At 42.3% G+C, this 23,629-nt stretch overlaps 1 protein-coding gene across 7 annotated transcripts in view; it reads left to right on the top strand.

The window, feature by feature from the left end:
- Positions 1–21,432, top strand: part of satb1b (SATB homeobox 1b) — a 66,637-nt gene extending 45,205 nt beyond the window's left edge. For all 7 annotated transcript variants that reach the window (XM_087778908.1, XM_087778912.1, XM_087778911.1 and 4 more), the window contains 3 exons: positions 81–236; positions 17,425–17,631; positions 18,979–21,432. In XM_087778908.1, the coding sequence (XP_087635034.1) occupies positions 81–236; positions 17,425–17,631; positions 18,979–19,584 (969 nt within the window). In that variant the 3' untranslated portion in view covers positions 19,585–21,432. The remainder of the gene's footprint in view (positions 1–80; positions 237–17,424; positions 17,632–18,978) is intronic.
- Positions 21,433–23,629: the final 2,197 nt, after the last annotated feature.

The raw sequence follows: 23,629 nt of genomic DNA, 5'->3' as shown, positions 1-23,629 counted from the left end.
AAAACAACTAATCTGGTTAACGTCCGTCTCATTCTCTGGAGATGATAAAAAGTTAATTTTTCTGGTTTCTTGTGCGTCAGGTGAAGCAGTCTCCTCTGCCCAGTGAGTGGAATGGAAAGACGGAGAGCTGCATCCTCAACATCAACTCCACCATCTATGATGAGATCCAGCAGGAGATGAAGCGAGCAAAGGTCTCTCAGGCGCTCTTCGCCAAGGTGGCGGCCTCCAAGAGCCAGGTACGTGTCCTCGATTTCTCTGCCGTCTCCGAAACTGTCATCACGAAATTAAATAAACCTAATAAAAAAGATGTGTAATATAACAAAAATATATTTTCTTAATGTATTTTAAACTTGTTATATTATAAAGAGTTTGCGATTCATGGGATGACAATTTCAATCAATTTCTTTATTTTTAAAGACATTATTTCAGAAGATATATTCTCTATTGTATCTATTTTATTTTCATTCCAAATGATTAACTGTTAAATGTAAGATAGATTAATGTTTTTTAATGACGTCATTCACCGACAGCACCAACAAAAAATCCTCTGTGGAAGCTGGAATCTTGATATAAGAAGCAGAATCGACAAAAAACTGATGTGAATTATTCTTCATTATGATTTGTTGCGGCTGCTTCTGTTGTAACAGCAAACACACCTGTTTACATTAGATCTGCTCCTGAGCGGTTATCTGCACACGCACACTCTCTCACACACACTAACAATACAACCTGGTGAGTTCCAGCGATCATTTTAACTCTTCAACAAAGCCATTAGTCAAAAATGCAGCACTCAGGAGTTATTAGGGGGTTTCTGTCGGAGGCAGACAGATTTCCACATTCGTAGCTTTCAAAAGAGAGAGGAGAGGAGGCACGGATCACCAGGGTGGAATAATCTGGAAATATCTGCCAAGGCTTTATTTTTTTCCTGCTGATTAGGATGATTATACCCTCCGATAGCTTTGTTTTACCAAATTGCAGTTTGATGCACAAACCACTGTTTTTGTTAAGGAGTTCAAAGACTGCTCGGAATGATGGAGAGGGAATGAGGTGGGGGGGTAACTAGTCTCTAGGTTTGTCTGGGAACGGCGATCGCTCGTCTACCTCAGGATTCCTGATTCTTCTACGTTCCATTCATGGCGGGCGGGTGTGAATGAGAATTGAGCAGCAGATAAGAAGTGTGCTAATTATGCCTGTGAAAGGGGGCCTGGGAGAGCACTTATCTCTGGCTCCATCTCGTAATGGGCGCTCCCCGGGCAGCTGGTGCCCCCCCTCCTTTACCCCTCTACCGTCATACCACCCAGCCGGCACAGCACGCCGAGCCGCTGTCTCTTTCCGGCGGGACCTTTTGCACCCTAAAAAAATTGAGTCAGTTTTCAAGTCTGATAGTAGAAAAGTGAGTGAGGTGTTTACTTGGTGGCGAGACTTCAGGCGGTATTTCAGTTTACTACAGTGTGTCAACCATACCACAAATCATAAAAGAAACATTTTCGTCCCCACATGATAGCAAAATAATCTGTCGATTAACTTCAAAGTACAACTGAACATTTGCCTAATTTAGTTAGAACATTTTTCTACTCACCCTCATGCGAGTTATCTTTTCCTTTTCAGAGTTATAAACAAATTTGTACATCCGTTTGAGTGTAGCGACTGGAGCTCAGTGGTTTTCATCTTTATCTTCGTCCAAAATGACAAATAAAAACATCCAAATACCTCTGTGGTGCTTGTCTGTCATGTACATCTCGAAATAAAAAAAATAAAAATAACTCTATACTTTACACTCTTTTGTGGCAGATGTTTAAAGAACAACAAGCCATGTAAACCGGAAATACCGTTAAATATCCCGAGCGCTTGAAGAGCTCATACAGCCTACTATCTAAACTGGAAGCACGGGCGAAGTACTTTCGTAGTACTTTCGGTATTATCAGCCCTGAATTTTGGGTGAACTATACCTTCAGAAACTTAGCTGTTCTCCTTTCTCTTTGAGAGGAGAGACTGGGTTTTTTTAAAAAAAAAGATGAGGGTCATGTAGTCAGGACAGGTGTTCGCGGAAGATGATATAGATATAGTCTGTCCAGCAGTTAAAATAACTTTTGAACTTCACAATAAACTCTATGAACCAGTACTCTTTGCCACTTCACTAAAAGTTACTGCTCCTGATCGTGTGACCAAACGTGAGAGATTTTATATCTGATGTGTAGTGAATTTTCATTCTACACAATTTTGCTTTGTTTATTGAATCCAAGATTCAATAAACAATTTGGAAGGAAAGGTATATCTATGTTTTCTTATTCATTTGTGGAAAGCTACATTTATAAAGATCCAAGAAAAGAGAGAAAATATCCGCATGTCAGGGTAGTTATCATGTCAGCCTCTGTATCCATCATAGAAGCCCAGGTCAGCAGAGGGTTTTGGGATGTTGTTGTGGATGTGGTTGGTTATGGGGTGGAGGATGGGCTGGGACTGGCAGGGTGCCCAGATGGGGTCCAGGGAAATAATGTTGCGGGAGGATGGGCTGGAGGCCGGGAGTCAGATTTATGTGGGTTTTGACCTCTGCTCGGGAATCTCAGAGTGGGCGACCTCGGTCAGTGTGATCTCAGGAGGTAGGTGTTGGCGGAGGTCTTGCGAGGACTGCTAACCCAGAGATGAGTCGATCCATTAGGGTTCACTGCATCTCTTTGTGTGTTGATTCCAGTATGTGTTTGTAACATTGGGGGTTTCTGGAACTCTGCCACGCCGTCCTCTCTCAGGGCTCGTAACCACAGCCGGCCTCTGCCAGCCTTTAACTGCCCCTCCCCACCCGGAACCCTCTCACGTATTCAATGTTGCATTTCAATCACTCTTTTACGGCCGCACATCCAGCACGCCAGTGAATCTGGGCCAGGCTGTATCACTTTATCAGATTAATGGCCGACATTTGCTTTAAAGTTAGTGCAGTGTCATTTTTAAGCCATCAGTGAAGCCGTCCTGGAATATTTGGCGATATATGTCGACCCCCCCTCAACACCTGGTGTGACCATGTGTTTTCAGCGACATCGATCTGTCTCTGAGTTCCTCAATTGTTCCTTTTACTGTGAATCCTAGTTATCCATGGAGTGAAGGAAGCATGAGAACTGTCTCTCAGTTCACACAATCACATGATGACTCTTCTGTGGAGATCTGGTGTGTCCACTTATTAAACTGCTCTGTTGTTAGCAAAGTAGAAATAATTGCTACGTTTAAATATCAGAAGTATATCCTATAATTATTTTAAGCTGATCGCAATCTTAAGAAAATGACGTCAGAGATGATGAAATGTTGACGGTTCACTGCGTCATGTATCATTGTGTTGCTACGCTTACTATTGTAGTGTTTGCACCAAAGGATGTACGAAGGGAATTTATCAGCAGCCGTTATTTTAGTTCTTGTTTTTTCTGGTGTCATTATTTGTGCTTAATAGTAAGTAAGTAAGCAATTTTTATTTGTATAGCGCTTTTCCAGACCAGGGTCACAAAGCGTGAGAAAAGATAAATATGTTTAATGTTCAAGCTTAAGATATTTAATGTCCGTTATGACGGTTTTGTCATCCATGGTTTATTCTCTGATTTAGCTTTGGCAGACTTTGCAAGAAAACAAGCGCTGGTTTGAGTCCAGCGATGACAACAGGTCGCGAGCATTAGTCAGCAGGTCGCTTTACTTAAGCCTGCAGAGGCTACAGTCTACAGAGCAACTTGTTTTCACTCAAAGTAACGGAGGAGGTTTCTGTGTTGGCTAGCCAGGGAGAGATGGCAGCTCATGTTCACATGAGCTACAGGGGGTTAGCCGAGGGCCAGGGCGGAGCTTATCAGCTCGCTGATCTTTGAGTTTTTCGGATGAGACATTTCATGTGATTGCGCAACAAATGGAATCAGAGTCTCTGCTGCCATAAAACACGCGCCCTGGGAACCCGGCACACCACAGGGCTCAAAGACCTCCATCTCCTCAATGACCAGCAGAGGAGAGGACGCCGACGCTGCCACCAACACTGCCCACCCTCCCTGTCGCTTCCCTCGCTCATTCTCCCCTGGAAGGGGCTACGCTAATTAGCCAAGCTCTAATGAGACAGAATGGCACTGATCTGGTCCGCCGCTGCGCCACCGGGGGGGCCAGGCGGGAGGCTGGGGAAGAGGGAAGAGTGAAGGGGGGAGGTTGGTGTATGCCATCTGTCATCCTGCACCCTCCTGGCACAGTAGTCCCTCGAGCTGGGAGCGAAGGGGGGGTTTAGAGGGGTTGGGGGTGGCAGGGAAGAGAGTGCCCTGTTAGCTAGGAAGAGCGGGGTAGTGGGCGGAGCAGGTTAGGGGTGGGCAGAGGCTGGGTGATGGAATGACTCGGTTAGAAAAGACTCATTTGCTAGTCCCGGGTGAATCCGTAGCCACGGACTTCGTCAGCTGTGGTTCAGCACGTGACCAGAGGCATGCCAACACAAGAAGGGCAGATGGTTGACCTTTCCTGGGGTCTGTTGCTCGAAATGTGAGAATTTTCTCGAGAGCCGCCACGGGTCAAAACACCAGCGGACATAATTCAAAACTTGTTACCAAGAATTCCAAGTGACCCTTTTTACAAATAAAACCATTTTTATTCATTTTTAGGGGAAAAAAAACAACGGTTTATCTGAAATAAAAGTTAACGAAAAACTATCATTAACACAAAACCTAGATAAACACATCAAATGCAACTTTACTTAAATTAAACAGCAAATACTTATGTACTAAACACAACAACAAACCATTCAAACCATAAAGATTAATAGAAAATTGTATGTGCAAAAAAGTGCAAAACCACAGATTTAGAAAGAACACATTTTTGGAGATGATTAGAAATTAAATTATATATGTTTTAAATTTTAAATTGAAGATTCACCCGCATCTTTGTTTTCACCTGTCAATCATCTGACTGAGTTGGTTGCCAGGGGTGACGCTGTGGAGACTATCTGAACACAAAGTTGGACCCTCTGTTCCAGAGAGGCTTTGTGTACTCGCAGTTCACCAAAGAGATTTGACGGATAGACGGGGGCATAACAAGCCCTTTGAGGGTTTAAAAGGCCTGTGACTGTTTATTAATTGTTTTTTATTATTTATTTAATCTCAACCTGCCGCTTGGGTTGCCATGGGAAACAGACTGGAGTTAAATTCCCTCCTTTATTAAACACAGAGTTTGCTTAAACCTCTGTCTGAATAATTGATAAAGTGAGTGATTCTCTGTCGTTCTTCTTCAATGGATGGAGGAATTCCTGGCAGCTTGTACCTTTATTTTAGCCAGAGCACGGAAGTCTTACTGAGCATGCTCAGATCACTCCAACGCCCCCACCCCACCCCCTTGCCATTGCTCTCACTTCCTCCTCACACGCCACCTCTCACCCCATCTGCTCCCAGTTGCACAACTCCCTCCTACCTCGCCACCCTCCTCCACCTCGGTCCAAATCGGGTAATTCTTGACTCCCCCATGACAGCTCCTGTTTTCTACATAGTCATGGTCACACACACACCTGATGTTCGGTCTCCTGGTAAAAGTTGTAGGTATTTTCAGTGTGCGGTGTTTCCCTTAATGGAACATTCACAAGTCTTTCGATTCAGTCATAAAATAAATCCAACAAAAGTGTTTCACGTTAAATCACTTAACACAACAACAAATAATAGGCAATCATAAAGACCTCAAACCAGTAAATTCAACCAATAAAATAGCTAAAATAGTTGAATCTATAAGCAATAATTTATCCACACAATAGTGACTCACCAAGCAGAAAATGTACGATGCACGATGATGGAGAACCAGATTCATCATCAACACAACTTATTTTGAACACCAGAATAAACCGATAAACAATAGCGATTCATTTAAATTGATCAAACATCAACATAAAAACTACATGGAATCAATGAAAAAGTAGCTGTTCAGGAAATGATGAGCCACCGCAATTATTCAACGATGTACCTGATGGATATAATGTATTCTATAAGTCACTGAAATGACTTAGAATGCATTAAAAACACATCAGTGAAATCGATAAAAGTGAATCAAAAGCCGCACAGCACCTGGACACATACTCCTTATGTCAATCCAATGTGCTCATCCAATCAGAGATGAAATGCATCTTGTTGTGAATGATTTTCTCATTCGTGCCCGACCCGGCAGCCCTGGGTCCTCTCTTTGTCTGCTCTCCTCCGAGGGAGTCTGTTCTACCACGTATTTCCTCTGCCTGTGATATTAGCTGCTTCTTCTGTCTCCACCTCTCCTGACAGACCACTCAGGGCTTGTTCTGAGGCCCATTCTCGCTAATCTGATCAGGCAGGCAAATACGCCGGGAAAAGCGCTTTAATGATCCCTCTAATTACCTCAAGTCAATACCAACTGTATTATTAGACTCGAGGAAAATATTCCATTAGGGTGCCCCCCGTGGGAGTCCCCCCTGCACGCTCTGATGTCACGCGCGGCGCGCCCCCTATGCTTGTAATTAATTTTATTTACACACGCAGGAATGCACAAGGTCGCACCTGCAGCCCGGAGCCGCCCGGCTCGGCCCGCCTAATCAGATCTGTCATAATTACCATCCTGCATGCTTCTGACACACGCCGAGAAATATTTCAATTTTACTGCAGCCGCTCGCAGATGCAGCCGGGGAGAGAGAGGGAGGCAGATATTAGCATCCCGACGCTCCGGCTGGTACTTGTGTGCACTTGGATTTACTGGAATTATCAGCCGACGCTCAGTGTTGCTTAATTTCTTTGCTCTGACTTCTTTGTTGTCGGAAATCTTTAAATTCGAGTTAAGATGTCATCGAGTTCAGAGAGTGAATCAGGCTTCATGTACTCTTGTTGTTTTTTTTGTCCAAAATCAACACTTGTTACTGGTCTCTGGTGAAATCTTGTTTCACTTCGACCAAATCTAAAATAATGTAAACAGATGAAACCTAATCAGACAGATTAACAAATCACAGAACTCAATTGAAAACACAAACAACAATAAAAGTACCATTCTTTACAAACTTATCAACACATGACCTTGTTATACCCATTTATAATTACACAAGCAACATGTTACTCTCAAAATAAAACAATAGTGCTGGATCCCTCACTAACACAAGTAAATAAACACAACAAGCCACTGACTCACTAACACAAGTAAATGAACACAACAAGCCACTGATTCACTAAAACGAGTAAATGAACACAACAACAAATGACTGGATGAATGAGCTAAAGAATAAATCATACACATGTCACAGAAACTGACTCACAAACACAAAAATCACTGAATTATCTTTGTACATGATAACAATAGAAACTTAATAGGATAGAATAGAATAGAATAGAAAAGCTTTATTCATCCCCAGAGGGGAAACACACTTTCACAACAGCGCAGTTGAAAAAAATAAAGTGCAAGGAAAAAGAAATAATAAAAGAGATAATACAAAATAAAATAAAAACGATCTTAAGAATATACAAATTATTTACAAAATTAGAAATAATAATAAATCAACAACAAGTGCACAAACTTTAACTTAACATAATAAAAAAAACTTTAACACATCACTATACACACAATAATTACAATGAGCGTATGTTATATTTCATATGACAGAAATAATCTATGAATAACAACAACAAAAAATGATAGAGTACATGAATCAACTAACAACAATGTATGTAATAAATAAATTCACTCATGAAACAATAGCTCAGTCAACACATCAAATACACAATCCAAAAGAGTTTGAGGAACAATCTGAACGAGTCATTAAGTTGTCAACAACATGTTGAATCATCAGGAGAGTTGAAGCCGTTCTGACCACTCTTGACACAAACAGGAAGCAGCTGAGCTGAGCTACAGCTCCGGCGGCAAAATGAGTGACACAATAAGAGCTCATCTGGTGGTAAATGTTGTGAGAACTACTAAGAGTGTCGGGGGCTGATCTTCCAAGTGTCTCCTAATTACACCTTGATATTAGTAATTCAAGCAAGTTTGGATTAAATCTCAATTAGGCTCTTTTAATTGACGTGTCTGTGTTTGCTGCATCGCTGCTGTCCTTGTTTATCTGCAGTTCATCTCCAGTGTGTTTGTCGTCTTTTGTGAATTCCTCCTCCATCTGCCTCTGAAGTGTGTGTGTGTGTGTGTGTGTGTGTGTGTAGGTGTGTGTGTGTTTCAACAGTCAGTGAATTTTTGTGGCGCAGTCTTTGAACATTCGGTGTAGCCGAGCCGCTAATGCAGCTAGTCAAATAAATATCAGACGGGATAAACAAGATTACGGAGCAATTTTAACAATATTAATATTTGATGAGAAGTCTGCGCACGCACAAGCATCGTCGGCTCTCCCGCATCCATGCTGCTCAAGAAATGTACACTTCTCCCGACTAAACCTGAAGGACTTCACTGGATTTTTATTCTCACGTCTGGATCTATTTTCAAGCAGCTTTGAATTTAACACAAAGAAAACGTGCTGAGATTTTATATAATTTTATCAACTAAACTCACAGTTTAAGCAGGAGAAAGGGACTATATCCACAAGAGGGAACTGAGAAGCAGCAGCTGCGATTTATAATGTTTTCTTAAGAGAAAGTAAACTGCAGATATAACCAGAGTATTTTGATAGTTTTCTTCGTAGCGATGGAGACAAAAATCCAAACACCTGACTTCTCATGAATGCAACATTGTTTAGCAGTCACTGATCAAACAACAACATGTTTTATTTTTATTTTCCATTTCTTTTAAAACGGAAGGATGACAGTAAAAAGTAACTATCTCATACAAATGAGTTTAAAACCGATCGATATACTGACTAAATGAAGCAATTGTGGCAGAAAATATTTATATTAAAAACAGATAACAATGTGATATTAAAAATATTAAAGCAATTATTTAATTTCCTGATCTTAGAAAGTAATTTGACAGTAAGTGTAAACTTCCTTCTCCTGTAAATGTGGGAAGAGTGACACTTCGTCGGCTCTAGATTAAATTTAAAAGGGACACTTAACGTGTTATCTCAGGGTCAAGGTGACCCACTGGCCTTTATTCACCTTGACCCAAAGATAACATAAGGGATACCAAACACATTTGTTTAGAGGTAAACTCGAGGGTTAAACACTCAACATTAAAGATATTGTGCTACATTCAGTCTGGACATGAACACAATAGCTTTTGTTGCAGGAAACATTGTTAAAATAAAAAAGTAAAATAAACATAAATGATACTTAAGAAAAGGGGAATGTTTACTGCACATGTGAATGACTGAAGTGACGTGGCTTCAGAACATGTATCCACACAGATGTAAAACGTTCTCTTTGAACGACTCTGAGCGTCTCTCTGCTCCATCAATTGGTTCAGACATGTGACGAGTGCCAACGCTCGCCATTGTGTCCAAGTACTGACACAGAAACGGTGAACTTCCTGCACAATCACGACTCGTCCGCACAATGTTGTCAGTGAGTCCTTGTTGTCGACTTGTCTATTGTACCCGAAGGGGTCGCGACCCCAAGAGTGTTAACCGGTTTTCTTGGCCACCGCTGATTTAGAAGTGAATTGTCAGGCGTCAGTGATTCACGCCGGCATTTTTCTTGCAATCTGACGTCTTCATAATAGAAGACGGAGTCTGGCACACTGCTCTGGATGGCGTCCACGGCGAGTCACAGCATTTATTAATACCTTCGATCTGTGATGATTCAGTTTCTAATCCGCAAACATTTCCCCTCTTTTCACTGCAGAAGTTAAAATTTCATCATCCGACCGTCCTCGGGGCTGTGTTACGTTGTGTTACTCGCCGTAAATAAAATAGAAATTACAGCTTATGCAAATAATATTGAGGTAAAATGCGTAAATAAAATTTGGACACTAAAGTGGAATTAAGGAACCTCAGGGGAGATAAATAAAAAGGTCTTAAATGATTTTAAAATTTAGGTCAAATCAGGAAAGTCCTAAAAGTGTCCTCGCTTCATTTTTTGGTCTTCAAACCACCATAGTTGCCGTGGACCTACATTTAAGATTTATTTCACATATACCTCGTCTAAACTTGTTTGTTTCAAGGCGGGAAAATAAGAATAGATTCCTCTTCTGTTTACACTGTAGTCTTAGCACCATTGTTAACAATCCTTAACGCCGTCCACCTGCTTCAGAAGAGCTGGATTATAAGAAGATACGTTAACTTTTCATGAGGTTTGGAGCTTAGACGGACATTGGTGTCAGTTGAAGGCTTTGTCCGCTCCAGAACAGATACTCTTGTAACTAAAGAAGCTATTGTTAAGGATTTATCGAATACTGGAACCAAATAGGTAGTTTTTTTAACGATACTGAAACAAAGAAAAACATTGTCAAGATCCAGTTTTATAACCATTATTTTTTTATTTTTCATCCTTTATGACATACTTTGTCTTGTTTGTTGTTATATTTGTGTGTTCTGTGTGTTGGATGCAGTGCATGAAGTTCTTTGCCAGTAGAGACCACCGCTGATATTTAGAAAAAACGATGAAAGTTTGTTTAATTTTTTTGATAATTTTTAACCAAAACCAAATGATGGTCCAAAGTCTACAATGATTTCGGTCTGTTTACTATCCCTAGTCGTATTTCTTTTAGTTTTGCGTTGTAAATCTTTTGAAAGTGTTCCAGAATAGTTTGATTTAAATTTTTACAACCTCATTTATGTGTAAACTGATGATGTTAATACCGCCTCTCTTGTCTGAACGTCGTAACTTTACGAATATGGCAGGCAACAAGGTCGTGCTGTCTCTGCGGTGAAAACCATTTAACCGTTTTCACATGTTGAGAAGTCTTGGGGTGTAGTGGAGGGTTTTCGAAACTCCATGTGGGTGAACATAATTTTCCTTGATTTCTAAATTGTCGACTTTTCCTTCCCAACACGTGAACGTCTGTTTACAAATCCATCTGAGATTTAATTATTTGCACACAGAGACTTTCCCCGCCCCCAAAATCTGGCCCGAACGGTGCACTCAGTTATTGCTTATTGTTGCGGGAGATCCGCATATGCCCTGCATCAGGAAAAGATGGTTGGCAGGCAGATGGACGTCCGTGCACGTGTGCACAGGACGGCAACACGCTACCGTCGGGTCGAACGTGCTGCCGTGCTCTTTGGCTCGCTCAGGCAGGAGGAACAGGTTTGAACGTTATCGGCCACGTTTATCTGTTTTGGGCTGGCGGCGTCTGTGCCTGCGCCAGGCTACAGGAGGAGGACAATACCGTATTGTCTGACGCTCACTACACACTGCTGATATGAGATACGGTCGAGTCAGTTCACCTTCTATTTTGCATCCAGAGATCTGACGTCCCATAGCACAAGAATGTTATTAGTAGTGCCGTCAAATACATATTTCATCAGATTAATACCAGTTTTTAGATTATTCATAATTAGGTATTATTCATTATTGAGCGATAATAATCTTGTTATAGTTCTAATTACTCAAAGTAGGATATTTAGTCACTGAAAAGAAAATCCCCAATAATCTTGTGGAAGTGGATGAGAAAAGAGAGCAAGTTAAGGCAGATTATAGGCCTAACGAATAACAAAAGTAGTTGAAATTCTGGAAATCTGACTTACTTACATCTGGTTAAAATTCCATTAAAATTGGATGTATGTTTAAAGCTAACAATCGCTTTTATTCACATTGTTATCCACAACATTCATATTAACAGAGATATCTGCAAGCCATCTCCTGAATGAGTTTGTGGATACGTGTTACAGTTGGAATCGCCTGAATCTACAATAAAATGATGGCATCTGTTGCCTCGTACCATCAATTTATCTTGATGATTAGGCCGAGGTGTTCATGGACGCTCCGTCACCCAAATCTTGGGCTGTTTTTAGCACTTGTCCATGTGGAACTTTGCTGTGATTGGCAGCTCTCACATGAAAAATGTGTTGAGCCTCACACTGGAGCTGTCGTGTCGATTGTTCATCTATTTATACTGGTCCAGCACAATGGCCCGCTGAAGTCTTTATTACCCCTTAAATGTGACACCTTTTGACCCGGCGGTCCCCTGGGTTGGTGGTGCAGCGAGGCACAGACGGCCGCTTCCTGAGCGCTCATTGTTGGAATGGGAATAAATAATTAAGAGACAATGACCCGGCAGCGGAGGATTATTGTGCAATAATGTCACAGGTGTGTGCCAACAAAGCAAGATAATCCTGTGCCTGTCAGTACTTATTGCTCGGATAAACCTGTTTACAGCATCTGTGAGTTCAACTGAGAAATTTATCTCGCCGGAAAATAAAACGGCTTTCCAGTTCACTAATTATTCTGCTCTCCGGAAATGTGAAGAGACAAATGTGGGTCAGTTTAAGAGCTTGTGATGATTGGAGAAACATTTGAGCAACGTTTTGAGGAGAACCAGTTTTCCATTGCTTGCATTTGAAATACGTAGAGCGTTGGTCATCATATATCGGCGGGTTGAGAAGCTTTATTGATCACAGCTTCGTTAAAACATACACTTGTTACACCACTTCCTCAATAAAGAGGAGAACATATTTCTGAATCCACAGTCTTAATAAGTAAATATAGGTCCTCTGGTTTCCATTGAAATTATAATAGTTGTATATATTGGGAACATATGAACCTCAAAATGCTGGTTAAATTGGTTATTCTATATTTTAAGATCGTCTATACAAAATGGACATTACAGACGAGCACCATGGAGGTATTTTGATGTTTTAAAGTGTCTTTTTGGACAAATATGAAGACGAAGATTACTGAGTGTCATTCGCTTTATTCAAATGGACTTACATTTTTGTCTTTTACTCTAAAAATAACATATTACTCTGATAATAATCCCAACCCTTAATTGACATGAGGCATAGTAGAAAATGAGTGAATTTTGGGTGAACTATCACTGTGTCTCTGAGCAAGACACAACAACACATCCTCTGCTTGAATCAATCCACCAACCTGTCAGTCAACCAACAGTCGACCAACCTGAGCTTCATACAAATGACAGATGAAACTTCTGGAAACGGTTGTCAACAGTCCAATATATACAGATTATGAAAGAAGCTTCATTAACACCTTGATACATGGGAGAAAAACAAGCATTAGCGCAAACAACTATTCAATCCGATTCAGTGTAGAAATACAGAGAAAACTGGCGGAGGGAGGGATGATGGCTTCTTTCATACTGAAGCAACTAAAGCAACGATTGGATCTTCAAGACATTATGTTAAACATTGGATAAGTGAGTTGCTTCATGTTGATTTTGCAAACATTGAAATATTCCAATAGTCAAGAGAAAAAATACGTAGATGCTGGACATGACAGGTACTTCAGTATGGGTCATGCTGATGCAGAAAGAAACGTGGTCTTCTTTAATTGTCATTTGGTAGAGACAAGCTGCTCTTTCACTTGACCCTTGTGTTTCCTCTATGTCAAGGTGAACGACCTCCCTGGCTTCCAGAAATACATATGCAGTGGTGGAGGTTGTTGACCTTGACCCAGAGGAACACAAGGGATACCTAAAACACATTTGTTTTCAGTTCACCTTGACCCAGAGACAACAAAGGGGTTAAGAATTCTGTTGAGGAGGATGATGACTTATTAATGTCCGCACATCTCCCTGTGGAGGTGATTTAGGCGTGGAATTGACAGGAGACTCCATGGCTATATTAAAGGGTCTGTTCTGGGAACACATAGGTGTTCTCCTAGAAAGGGGAGAAGAGGTTTCTTAGGAGAGGCAAGTCTGGACCTCTTTACTTTTCGTTTGGAAGGGAACCTCAAAACATGCCTATTGCTGGAAACATGGATATAAGAGGAAACACTGCTCAGTAGATGGTGAATGAGGAAAAAAAAAAGGATGAAAAAAAAAGATGGTTTTAAAGACGTCTAAAAGTGAATTGATATGGACATGGATTGATAAAGTTGGAGATTTGTGAAAGAGAGATGAATGAACAGTTCAGTGTGCAACGCGGGAGGAGGAAGAAAAAGTGAGGCCCAGTGAGAAGCACTTAAAGAAGCAGTGAGGTGTGTGTTGTGTGGGCGAGTCGCTCAGCCAATAGTGTGTCCTGGCAGGGTGACAGAGCGCCGCTGTAATCTCCCGTCCAGTGTGTGGCAGCACCTTTCATTTCCACAGGATTACACCGCGATGCTAGTCCGTACACACACTCTCTCTCTCACACACACACACACACACACACACACACACACACACACACACACACACACACACACACACACACAAGGCCGACGTCGCCTCACTGCATGCAAGAGATAACTCAGCAGTTTGGTTGTCCCCCGATCCAACTCCTCCCATAAGCCACATCAAAACCTAAAGGGGTGTTGGGAGAGAGAGAGAGGGAGTGGAGAGGAGAGGGGGGAGCGCAGGGGCCGTAAAGCCTGCATGCCCACCTTGTTCCTGTGCCACGTTTATTGTTGCGTTTTTAATTTGCATGCAGAGGGATTTGGACAATGCTCCGGTCTGTGGTTTCAGCTGATTCCGTCGTGTAGGCGAACAGACACGCAAAACAAAACACACAATCAGAACCCTGAGAAAAAACCCACCACACACCGTCTCGTCAAAGCCAGGGAAGCAGTACCCCGGCCCCAACGTCGGAGTAATCCAACGCAAACACTCCCCAAACCAGCAGGATTAAACCCAAAGTAGCCGAGCCAATCAAACAAAAGCGCAGCATGAACTCCTCTCAGCTGCCAGGAAGTCCATTTGATGAAATAAACTCGGGAGAGTTTATTAGTTCACAAGTAGGAATATTTATTTGTCGGCTCTTTTATTCGCCGCCTTCACTCGATGGTTTCAGTGGTTTCATGGCCGACTTTTAGCTGTGGGCGGCGGAACAATAGTCGGCCTTTCATGTGCGTCGCACAGAAGCTAGCGGGCCAGCGTTGGGGACGGTGGACAGTCAGCGTTTTCTCTGGCGGCTTCTAGAGCTTTGTTTGTGTTTGTCTAATTGCATTGCTTCCACGGGACAGTCAGAGGCTGCGAGAGGGGGCCGGGCTCACGTGGTGATGGTCAGCTCTCCACAGAGGCTGTCCATGTGTTGCCTCAATACAGATGTTTACAGTCCATGTGTGATGACGGTCCTGACATGGAGCCACAGCAGTGGTCATTGGATCATTTATGTGTTTAACCCTTTAAAGATCACGAGGCGCTTTACAAATAACCTTTACTTACTTTACTTGCGTCCATGTTACTTTTGTGTTGCCATTATTCAATGTTCCTGAAATAAAATTAATATTTCTTTATGATTTGTTTAAAGTGATAGATCACCCAAATTCAAACCATTTTCTACATTTTCAGACTAATCTCTCCTGTTTTGAGTTGTTGATAAAAAATGTTTGTTCATTTTGATGTAGTGACTGGAGCTCAGTTGTCTTCATCTTCATTTTCCTCCAATAAGACACTTAAAAACATCCAAATACTTCCTACTGCTCATCTGTATCGTCCATCTTGTATTGAAGAGAGAGGGAGATTGTTCCGAGAAAACGAAAACAAGTCTATACTTAAGCTTGTTTGTTGCACAAGTTTAAATAACAAGCGACACAGACGGGAAGTACTGCTAAATATCGATAGCACTTCCAGAGTGCGTACAGACTACTCTACACTGACTCAAACCTGTGAAATGAGACTGAAAAACTTTCTCTTACTCTCACTCCCTCCCAGTGAACTCACAACTACAGCATAAATGGAAACACTGATGTTTTCTGCTATCAGCAACTTTTATTTGGCAATGAAAAGCCTGTGCAAGTCTTGACTCGTGCAATTGAATCTTGTCCTGCAGAGGTGACGGCCACATGCGTTTGATACACCTTTAAGGATTTTTCTTTTTACCTTTCAACTTTGCATTTCTACTGCTCAATAGTAGTGCTTTTGTTTTATCGGAAAAGACATTCGTCATGAGAAACACGGAAGTGTCGAGCCGTATTGCGAGTGTTTCAGTAAACCCAGTGTCCGTGATCAAACCTGCTCGCTCCCCTGCAGCCTCCATATTGCCGCACATCTGCTCCCCTGCTTTATTGTTTAATGTCATTTGTGGATCCTCTCCACCGCTGCTGACGAGCACCAAACCTCTTGATTGGATCACAGAACATGCTGGCCCGGCCCGATAAAGTGTTCCAACGCGGCAGAAAACAACAATCTAGTGCTCTCCAGTCCAGAGAGCTCGTGAGACCATGGAGGGCTCTCTGCGCATCAACAGAAAAGGTCGTTCAGGACAGACACGCCGGACGACGTTGGCGCTTTGAAGAGAAAACATTTATTTCATTCCTGTGAAGTTGATCGTTAGTGGAGCGATAGAAAAGACAGAAGCAGCTGCGACACACACACACACACACCTACACTCACACACACACACGTTGTCTTCCACAGCCCTCTCCTGGAGCCTTCACAAACCTCTGTGTGTGTGTTGGTGTGCATCTGTGTGTGTATATGTACGTGTAAAATTGTGTGTTTGTATTTCTATGCCTGTGTGTTTGTATGAATGTGTGCATCTGTGTATGAGCATGTTAGTGTGCGTGTGAAGGTGTGTGTGTATGATTCTGTGTAATTGCGCGCAATTGTGTGTCTCTGAATATGTGTGTGTTTGTATAAATGTGTGCATCTGTGTATGAGCGTGTAACTGTGTGTGTGTATCCATCTGCGTGTGCGTGTGTGTATGATTTTGTGTATGTGCACACAATTGTGTGTCTCTGGACGTGTGTATGTGTTTGTATAAATGTGTGCATCTGTGTATGTGTGTGTGAAGGTGTGTGTGTATGATTCTGTGTAATTGCGTGCAATTGTGCGTCTCTGAACGTGTTTGTGTTTGTATAAATGTGTGTGTGTGTGTGTGTGTGTGTGTGTGTGTGTGTGTGTGTGTGTGTGTGTGTGTGTGTGTGTGTGTGTGTGTGTGAGAGAGTGTGTGTCTGTATGTGTGTGAGAGAAGGTGTGTGTGTGTGTGTCCATCTGTGTTTGAGTGTGTATTGAATTGTTCCTCATCAGCGAAGGGACTTTTCAGACGTGCGTGGACCATTAGAGTTTGCACAGAAGTTGCACAGTTTGATGATCTTAATCAGATCTTTCTGTTTCATGTGTCTGTGACCACTCAACACGATTGTCGCTAATCCAATTGTCTCGGAACATGTGTATCATTATTAGAACACAAAGCCGTCTGAGGTCGCAGAAATAGCAAGTCCGGTGCTGTTGGAATGACAAGAAAATGCAAAATTAGTTTTATATTTATATGTTATTTGAGAATGTGTAGTCAAATCTGTGATATTTAAAATGGTAATTTAATGTAAAATTCAATATTTCTTGATCTTTACGATCAGCGTGATTTCTAGTAAAATATTGATTTGACTACGAATAAATGACTCGTTTGAAGTCGTCCTCACAGCTTTGCTTCAGAAGAAGATATTTATAATATTCAATATCCAGGTACTGTGATCGTCTTCTTCTGGCTCTGACCTCCTCATCCTTGCATCTGCTCAGGGCTGGCTCTGTGAGCTGCTGCGATGGAAAGAGGACCCGTCTCCCGAGAACCGGACTCTGTGGGAAAACCTGTCGATGATCCGCCGCTTCCTCAGCCTGGCGCAGGTGGAGCGCGACGCCATCTACGAGCAGGAGAGCAGCGCCGGCCAGCAGCACCACAGCGAGCGGCCCTCGCACCTGATGCACGTGACCGCAGACCAGCTACAGGTGAGGACATCTCGGGTCACATGACCCCCAGCAGCGCGCTCAAGTGGAGGTCCGATGAATAAGTCAGAAATAGATGAATAAATGAAGTTGAGAGTGAATAATGAATGACTGGATGAATAAATAAATCAGGTCTAGGATGAGAGTTGAATGAATGCATGAAGGCATCTATGAATAAACAAACGGGTGAATAGATAAACAACTCCAGGACAACAGTTGAAGCACGGAGAAATGAACAATAAAAAATAAAGTAAATGGAAACACAATAAATAAATCAACTTAATGATCTATTTAGAAAATAAAAATATAATGCATCTCAGCATAAGGGACAATAAACATGAGCGAAACATTAATCAGTGTAAATAGACTGTATCTCTGCTAGTAAACAACCTACAAAAAGTGTTACCTTTGACCTTTTTGTGTCAAATAAGGGACGACATCGTCTGCATTAAAGCTGATTAATCTCATCCTGATTAGTTTATTGTGGTATTTGTTTTGGGGATGAAGAAATTAATCAATTAAAAGTCAATTTCTCTGCCACATTAGGAATGTCTCTGTCTGGTCAGTTCTCTGTGAATAATGGAGTTTACATCCACTAGTCGTGGAGTCGATGGACAACGTTGTCGTGATCAGGCCGACGAGGGTCGGGCAGGTTAAACACCTTCATGAAGTCGAAGAAGTCGAGCCACAGCTGAGCGCCGGACGACTCGCTCGCTCAGAGACGTGACCACGGCCACAAAGGCGGGCATTGACCGGCTCTAACGAGATAATAGGATTTGTTTTTGGAACGGTGGAAGATGGAATGAGGGAGTTTTGACGCGGAGCTCGCATGCAAACACAAATTCTATCTGCGTTGATGGAATCACATTATTTCCTTTATCAACGATCATTGTGCTAACGTTCCGTGTTAGCTGCAGCTGGTGCGGACTCACTCCGAGATCGTCTGGATCGTTAAACAAAGCAGGTCAGGTGCTGTCAATCAAACATGCAGGTCACAGGTTCAATTGTGGTGACAGATGGTTTGTGTTGCTCTGACACCACAGACACTAAATGGGTGAAACATTTGCAAAATATATAAAGTCAGACTTTCTTTACTGTATCAAAAATGTGTTTATTTCAAGTATATCGTTTTTTTATTCTGACTTTTCTTTTTCATATTTATTTGTTTTGCTTTTTATGTATTTTTAATCTCAATGTTAATATTAAATATGTTTAGCATTTTTTTTAATCCCGTTTTTTTTTTATGTTGAAATACTATGTAGTAATCCTCCCCCTTAAATACATGGTTGTAGTTCAGCTCAGTGTCGCCACACATGTGTCGCCTCTCAGACCCTTGTTTCTTTTCTGCAGAGTCAGCAGGCGCTGCAGCACCAGACCTCCCTCACCCTCCAGCACCCGTCCCAGCCTCTGCTGTCCCAGCAACCCTTGCAGCAGCAGCCCAACTCCGGACCCCGCCTGCCCCCCCGCCAGCCCACCACCGCCTCCCCCGCCGAGAACGAGGACGACGTCAGCCGAAGCAGCCTCAAGTCCCGCACAGGCGGAGGGAAGATCTCCCTGGAGGCCCTCGGGATCCTGCAGAGCTTCATCCAGGACGTGGGCATGTACCCGGACGAGGAGGCCATCCACACCCTGTCGGCCCAGTTGGACCTCCCCAAGCTCACCATCATCAAGTTCTTCCAGAACCAGCGCTTCTACGTCAACCACCCCGCGAAGACTCACAAGGAGCACAACAACACCAACAACAACATCGCGGTGAGCAGCAGCAGCGGCGGCAGCAGCAGCAGCAGCCCCGCCTTCGACGAGGACCTGACTGACTTCCGCGAGGGCTCGGACTTGCTGAAGGAAATGGACGAGGGCACGCAGACTAGCAACACCATCTTCTCCATCAAGATCGAGGAGCAGCTGGGTCGAGGCGCCGAAACCCAGTCGGAGTTGGAAGCCGAGGCTAAAGAGTAGGCGGAGCTAAGACGAGCACAAACTGACCCTCAGAAGCGTGTTTATATGGGAGCGACGCGGCGCCTCGCCGTCGCTCTTCTACGACTACTTTTAGAGTTTTGTAAAACTTGTTTGATCCACTGTAAAGACTGACGCTTCGTCGCAACAACTGCACAACCCACGTCTACGACCCACTTTTGTGTTTGCTCCGTCAGCGGTCCCTCCGACACAAGTCAGAGTGAGATTGTTGCACACGTGTTGCTCACCCGCCCCCCCTTCTGGACTAGTCACACATGTCTTGTTGCGAACATCAGAAACATAATTAAAAGTCACGCCAACTATGTCATAGCACAAGATCCAGATCAAGTTGCATTTTCTTTCCTGCACTTATATTCTTGTTACTATTCTTATTCTTCTCTTCCTTTTCTACCCAATTTTATTTTCTTTATTGATCTTAAAAGAGATGTTTTAATATATTGGTGGAAATTAGGATGAGTTGTTTGGTTAAAAAAGTACTTGCGTAGTTACTTTTCTTTGCCACATTTTAATCATTCATAATAATACTGCTCCACAGCTCAATTTTGATCATTCAAAACTCCCGACTATTGGCATCTGATCGAGAGACCTGAGATGTTCCGAATCTAAAGGTGCAACAATCTCCGATGATTCGTCGATCGTTCTCTGACGTTAAAGAGCAAAACTCCACCAATCAAAAGTCTTTATTTCCAAGTCGTTGTTGCCATGGAAACTTCCAGACTGCACTTGTTTTACACTGATTATTTTGGAGCTACTGAAAAAAAAAAAAATGTTGATGTGTTTTGTCGTTTCACTGGATTTTATTTAGAAATTGCGAATGAAATCGAGGACCAAATGGTTTCGACCGAGCCTTAACCATCAAGTCCGCTCGCCGCAGGACACCCCGGGTGTGGAAGGAGCTCTTAGCTAGGGAGGAATTATAAATAAATGAATAGATATATCTATTTACAGACGTTTATTGTACAAATGAAAAAATGACAGTCTTAAATATTCTATACCAACAATGCCTTGTACTATACGGCACTGCCGACATTATTTTGCAAAACCTTGGTCACTGTAATTCTCCGAGTCGCCACACGAGCTAGAAATGTGAATCCACGCCATGTTTGTTATTTATTACCGTTTTATTTATTCATTTGAACGGGCAGTTGAAACAAGTGTCTTAAAACATGCTTTAAGGTTGCCTACAAAAAAAAAGAAAAATGTTTGAAAAAAAAAGCTTCACGATTCCATGTTGTATGCAATTTCTACGATCATGCAAATAAGCTTCACTTTAGAACGAGAACATATGCAATCTGTGTGGATCGATGTCTGCGTCTTCCTCTTGGCTCCACTTGTACAGATATTCTGTAAACAACAACAAAAGTTTTTTATTTCCACGAGTTATTTTGTTACGACTGTTTTATAAGTGTTCCTCTTTTCCCAGGCAACTGGACGTGATTGTTTCTCCTCACAAAGGAAAGCATTTGTATTGTTGCACTTTTGCCGCCGGAGGACTTTTCTTCTTCTCTGGATCAAAAGAGTTAAAAAAGAACAAGTGGCTGTAAAGTCTGTAAATATCACCACGTCTTCTGGATCTTGATTGTTGATGACTGTAAATATGTTTGTGCAAGAGCTCACCGTGCAAATCTTCTTGTCGTGCCTCTGTACCCGGGGACTCCTCCTGCCGAGCGAACAGTGCAAATGGACGAGGGGACTTTGTGATGTCCCCGAGCTCGCCCTCTAGAGGCGAGGCGAGGTGTCTGCACCTTAGCTGTTTATTACCCCGAGATTTGTGCTGGCGGTCCCTCGATGTTCTGCTCTTTTTTTCATGAATAAAAAGCCACAGTGTAACCAAGTGTCGCTCATTGTGTCAGTTAGTGGATCGACCATGAAGATGGGCAAAAAGTCGCCTCCTGGCTCAGCTCTCTTTCTTAAACTGAAAGTTACGGACAAGGTCAACCCTGCTGAGAGACTGAAGATGTTTCCTAAATGAAAACATGAAGACAAACTTGTGTAAAGAGCCAGAAATAACATATGTCTCCTCTACATACGTCTCCTGTTTCACTGCGTGACACTGGTCATGTCAATAAAAAAGCTACGACGCATGCTTCGACACACATGACGACACACACAACGCCCTCAGAAAGACCCCAGAGGTCACATGAACATCTAAGTTCACTTCCTCCTACACACTGGACCTATCTACAGTACGTCCTCATTCACTTGCTGCCAAATCATCCCCTCGAAGTCATTCTATATCTATTTATTGCTGAGATTTAAAATCTTATACAAACAATGCTGTATGTATGTTGCATTTGGCAACACACTGTGAGAGGCAGAGGTCCACCCTGAACCCCAGAACATTTATTCATTCATTATAAAAAAGTATCTCTGCGGCTCTGTCCCCCCACTCAGTTCCTTCAAAGGCCATTGATGCAACACAGAATGCTGGTGAAATAAAAGAAAGAAACGCTGAAATTAAAATGCAGTTTTAAAGAAAAAATATGTGTAGTTTTGCCAGGCTTATGAAAAATATGCGTTTTCTGTCTGCAAGCCCAAACTTTAATGCTCAAATTAGTGTGCAAGGGGAGAACATAGAAAAAAGTTAAGCAATGATATACCTCTTGTGATTTTTGTTCAGTTTTGTGGCTTTATTTATACTTTTGCATTACGCCATAATAGGAGACATTATTTTGAGGAAGGGCCAAACTAAATATTGATTGATTTGTTAGGGCATTATTTATATTCTTAAATAACTCACACAAAACAGTTATTCTGAAGAATGTATTTGGTTTAAAAATCGAAATATCTCAACTATTACAGACCATAGTTTTTGCTAATTTTGTTGTGAAATAGACAAAACCAAGATGATTAAGTGTATTAATGGGAATTCAGAATATGCATTAAAGAATTGCGTAAGAAAAGTTTTGCGACAGCTTCACTCCACGCAGTACTGTCTTCTTTTTGGATTCAGATTGAATCACCTGAGCTCAAACGTTCGCTAAATTATTTAAATAGATCCCATGTTAACTCACTTTTGTGACCACATTTAAAAAAAATTCTCTCCTGCATTTTTTTCTGTAGAAAAAATATTTTTGACTTGACTCTCCTCATTAAAAGCAGATATTCCAGCTGCGATCCTCACTGCGTGTTGTGGTCAGTTAGGATGTGCAGCTGTCGAGTCCATAAAAGGATTCCTGGAATATTCCGTCTGATCCAGTTGATTGATCTAATGTGATGATAGTATATTAGATTATTTTAATTTAATCTGCCTTTTTACCTGCAGCTGTGCAGAAAACGTGAACGTTGTCTATTACACGTTTGCCAGATGGGTGGAAGTCCTGGGTCAGACCCACATGCTGGAGAGATGATGTCGATCTGCGTCACCTCTTTGTTCCCCAGTAGAGCTACCATTGCAGGACACACTTGATACAGCACCCCCTGAACCCCCTATTATGGTGCCAACGACATGAATGCCCATGAAGCATATCCACACTATGCTATTACCTCTAAATATGTCAGTTCATTTTAAGAGCTTCTAATTCTGATGCTTAAATCAATTGGGCTGTGCCACTCCATCGGAAAAATATTTTCTGTCCCGTACTTTGAAGCAAACCTGTAGCAGAGTACCAAATGCCTGAAGGTCTGAAAGGCCTGAGGGTGGTTAGTCCAAAGCTGACAGAGGTGTGGAGCCACTTGGGCTTTGGCCCCCAACAGGTATTTGTATGGGGTGTTGCAGTGCAGTCCCCGGCCAGGATGCTTGATTCTGGCTTTGCCATCCAGCAGTGCTTCCCAGGGCGGAGGACCGAACTACAGCCATTTTGTCAACAGGACAGAAACAGGGATGACATTCTATATCGCTCGCCACATACATGACCCCTTCTGTGAGGTGAAATTGATTGAGTAATGTTTTAAGTGCATGGGAAGGGATGGGTCCCAGTATTCAAAGATGCTCCCGATCAATCCCAAATAGATACAGATACAGGCAGGAAGTGTTGAACCACATTACCAAAAAAAATCCGGGGTTAATCGTGAATCCCATCAAGAG

This window comes from Callionymus lyra, chromosome 17 (genome assembly GCF_982586985.1).
Source record: "Callionymus lyra chromosome 17, fCalLyr1.hap1.1, whole genome shotgun sequence".
NCBI lineage: Eukaryota > Metazoa > Chordata > Actinopteri > Syngnathiformes > Callionymidae > Callionymus > Callionymus lyra.
Note: the sequence above shows the minus strand (reverse complement) of the source record. Positions and strands in the feature narration are given on the sequence as shown.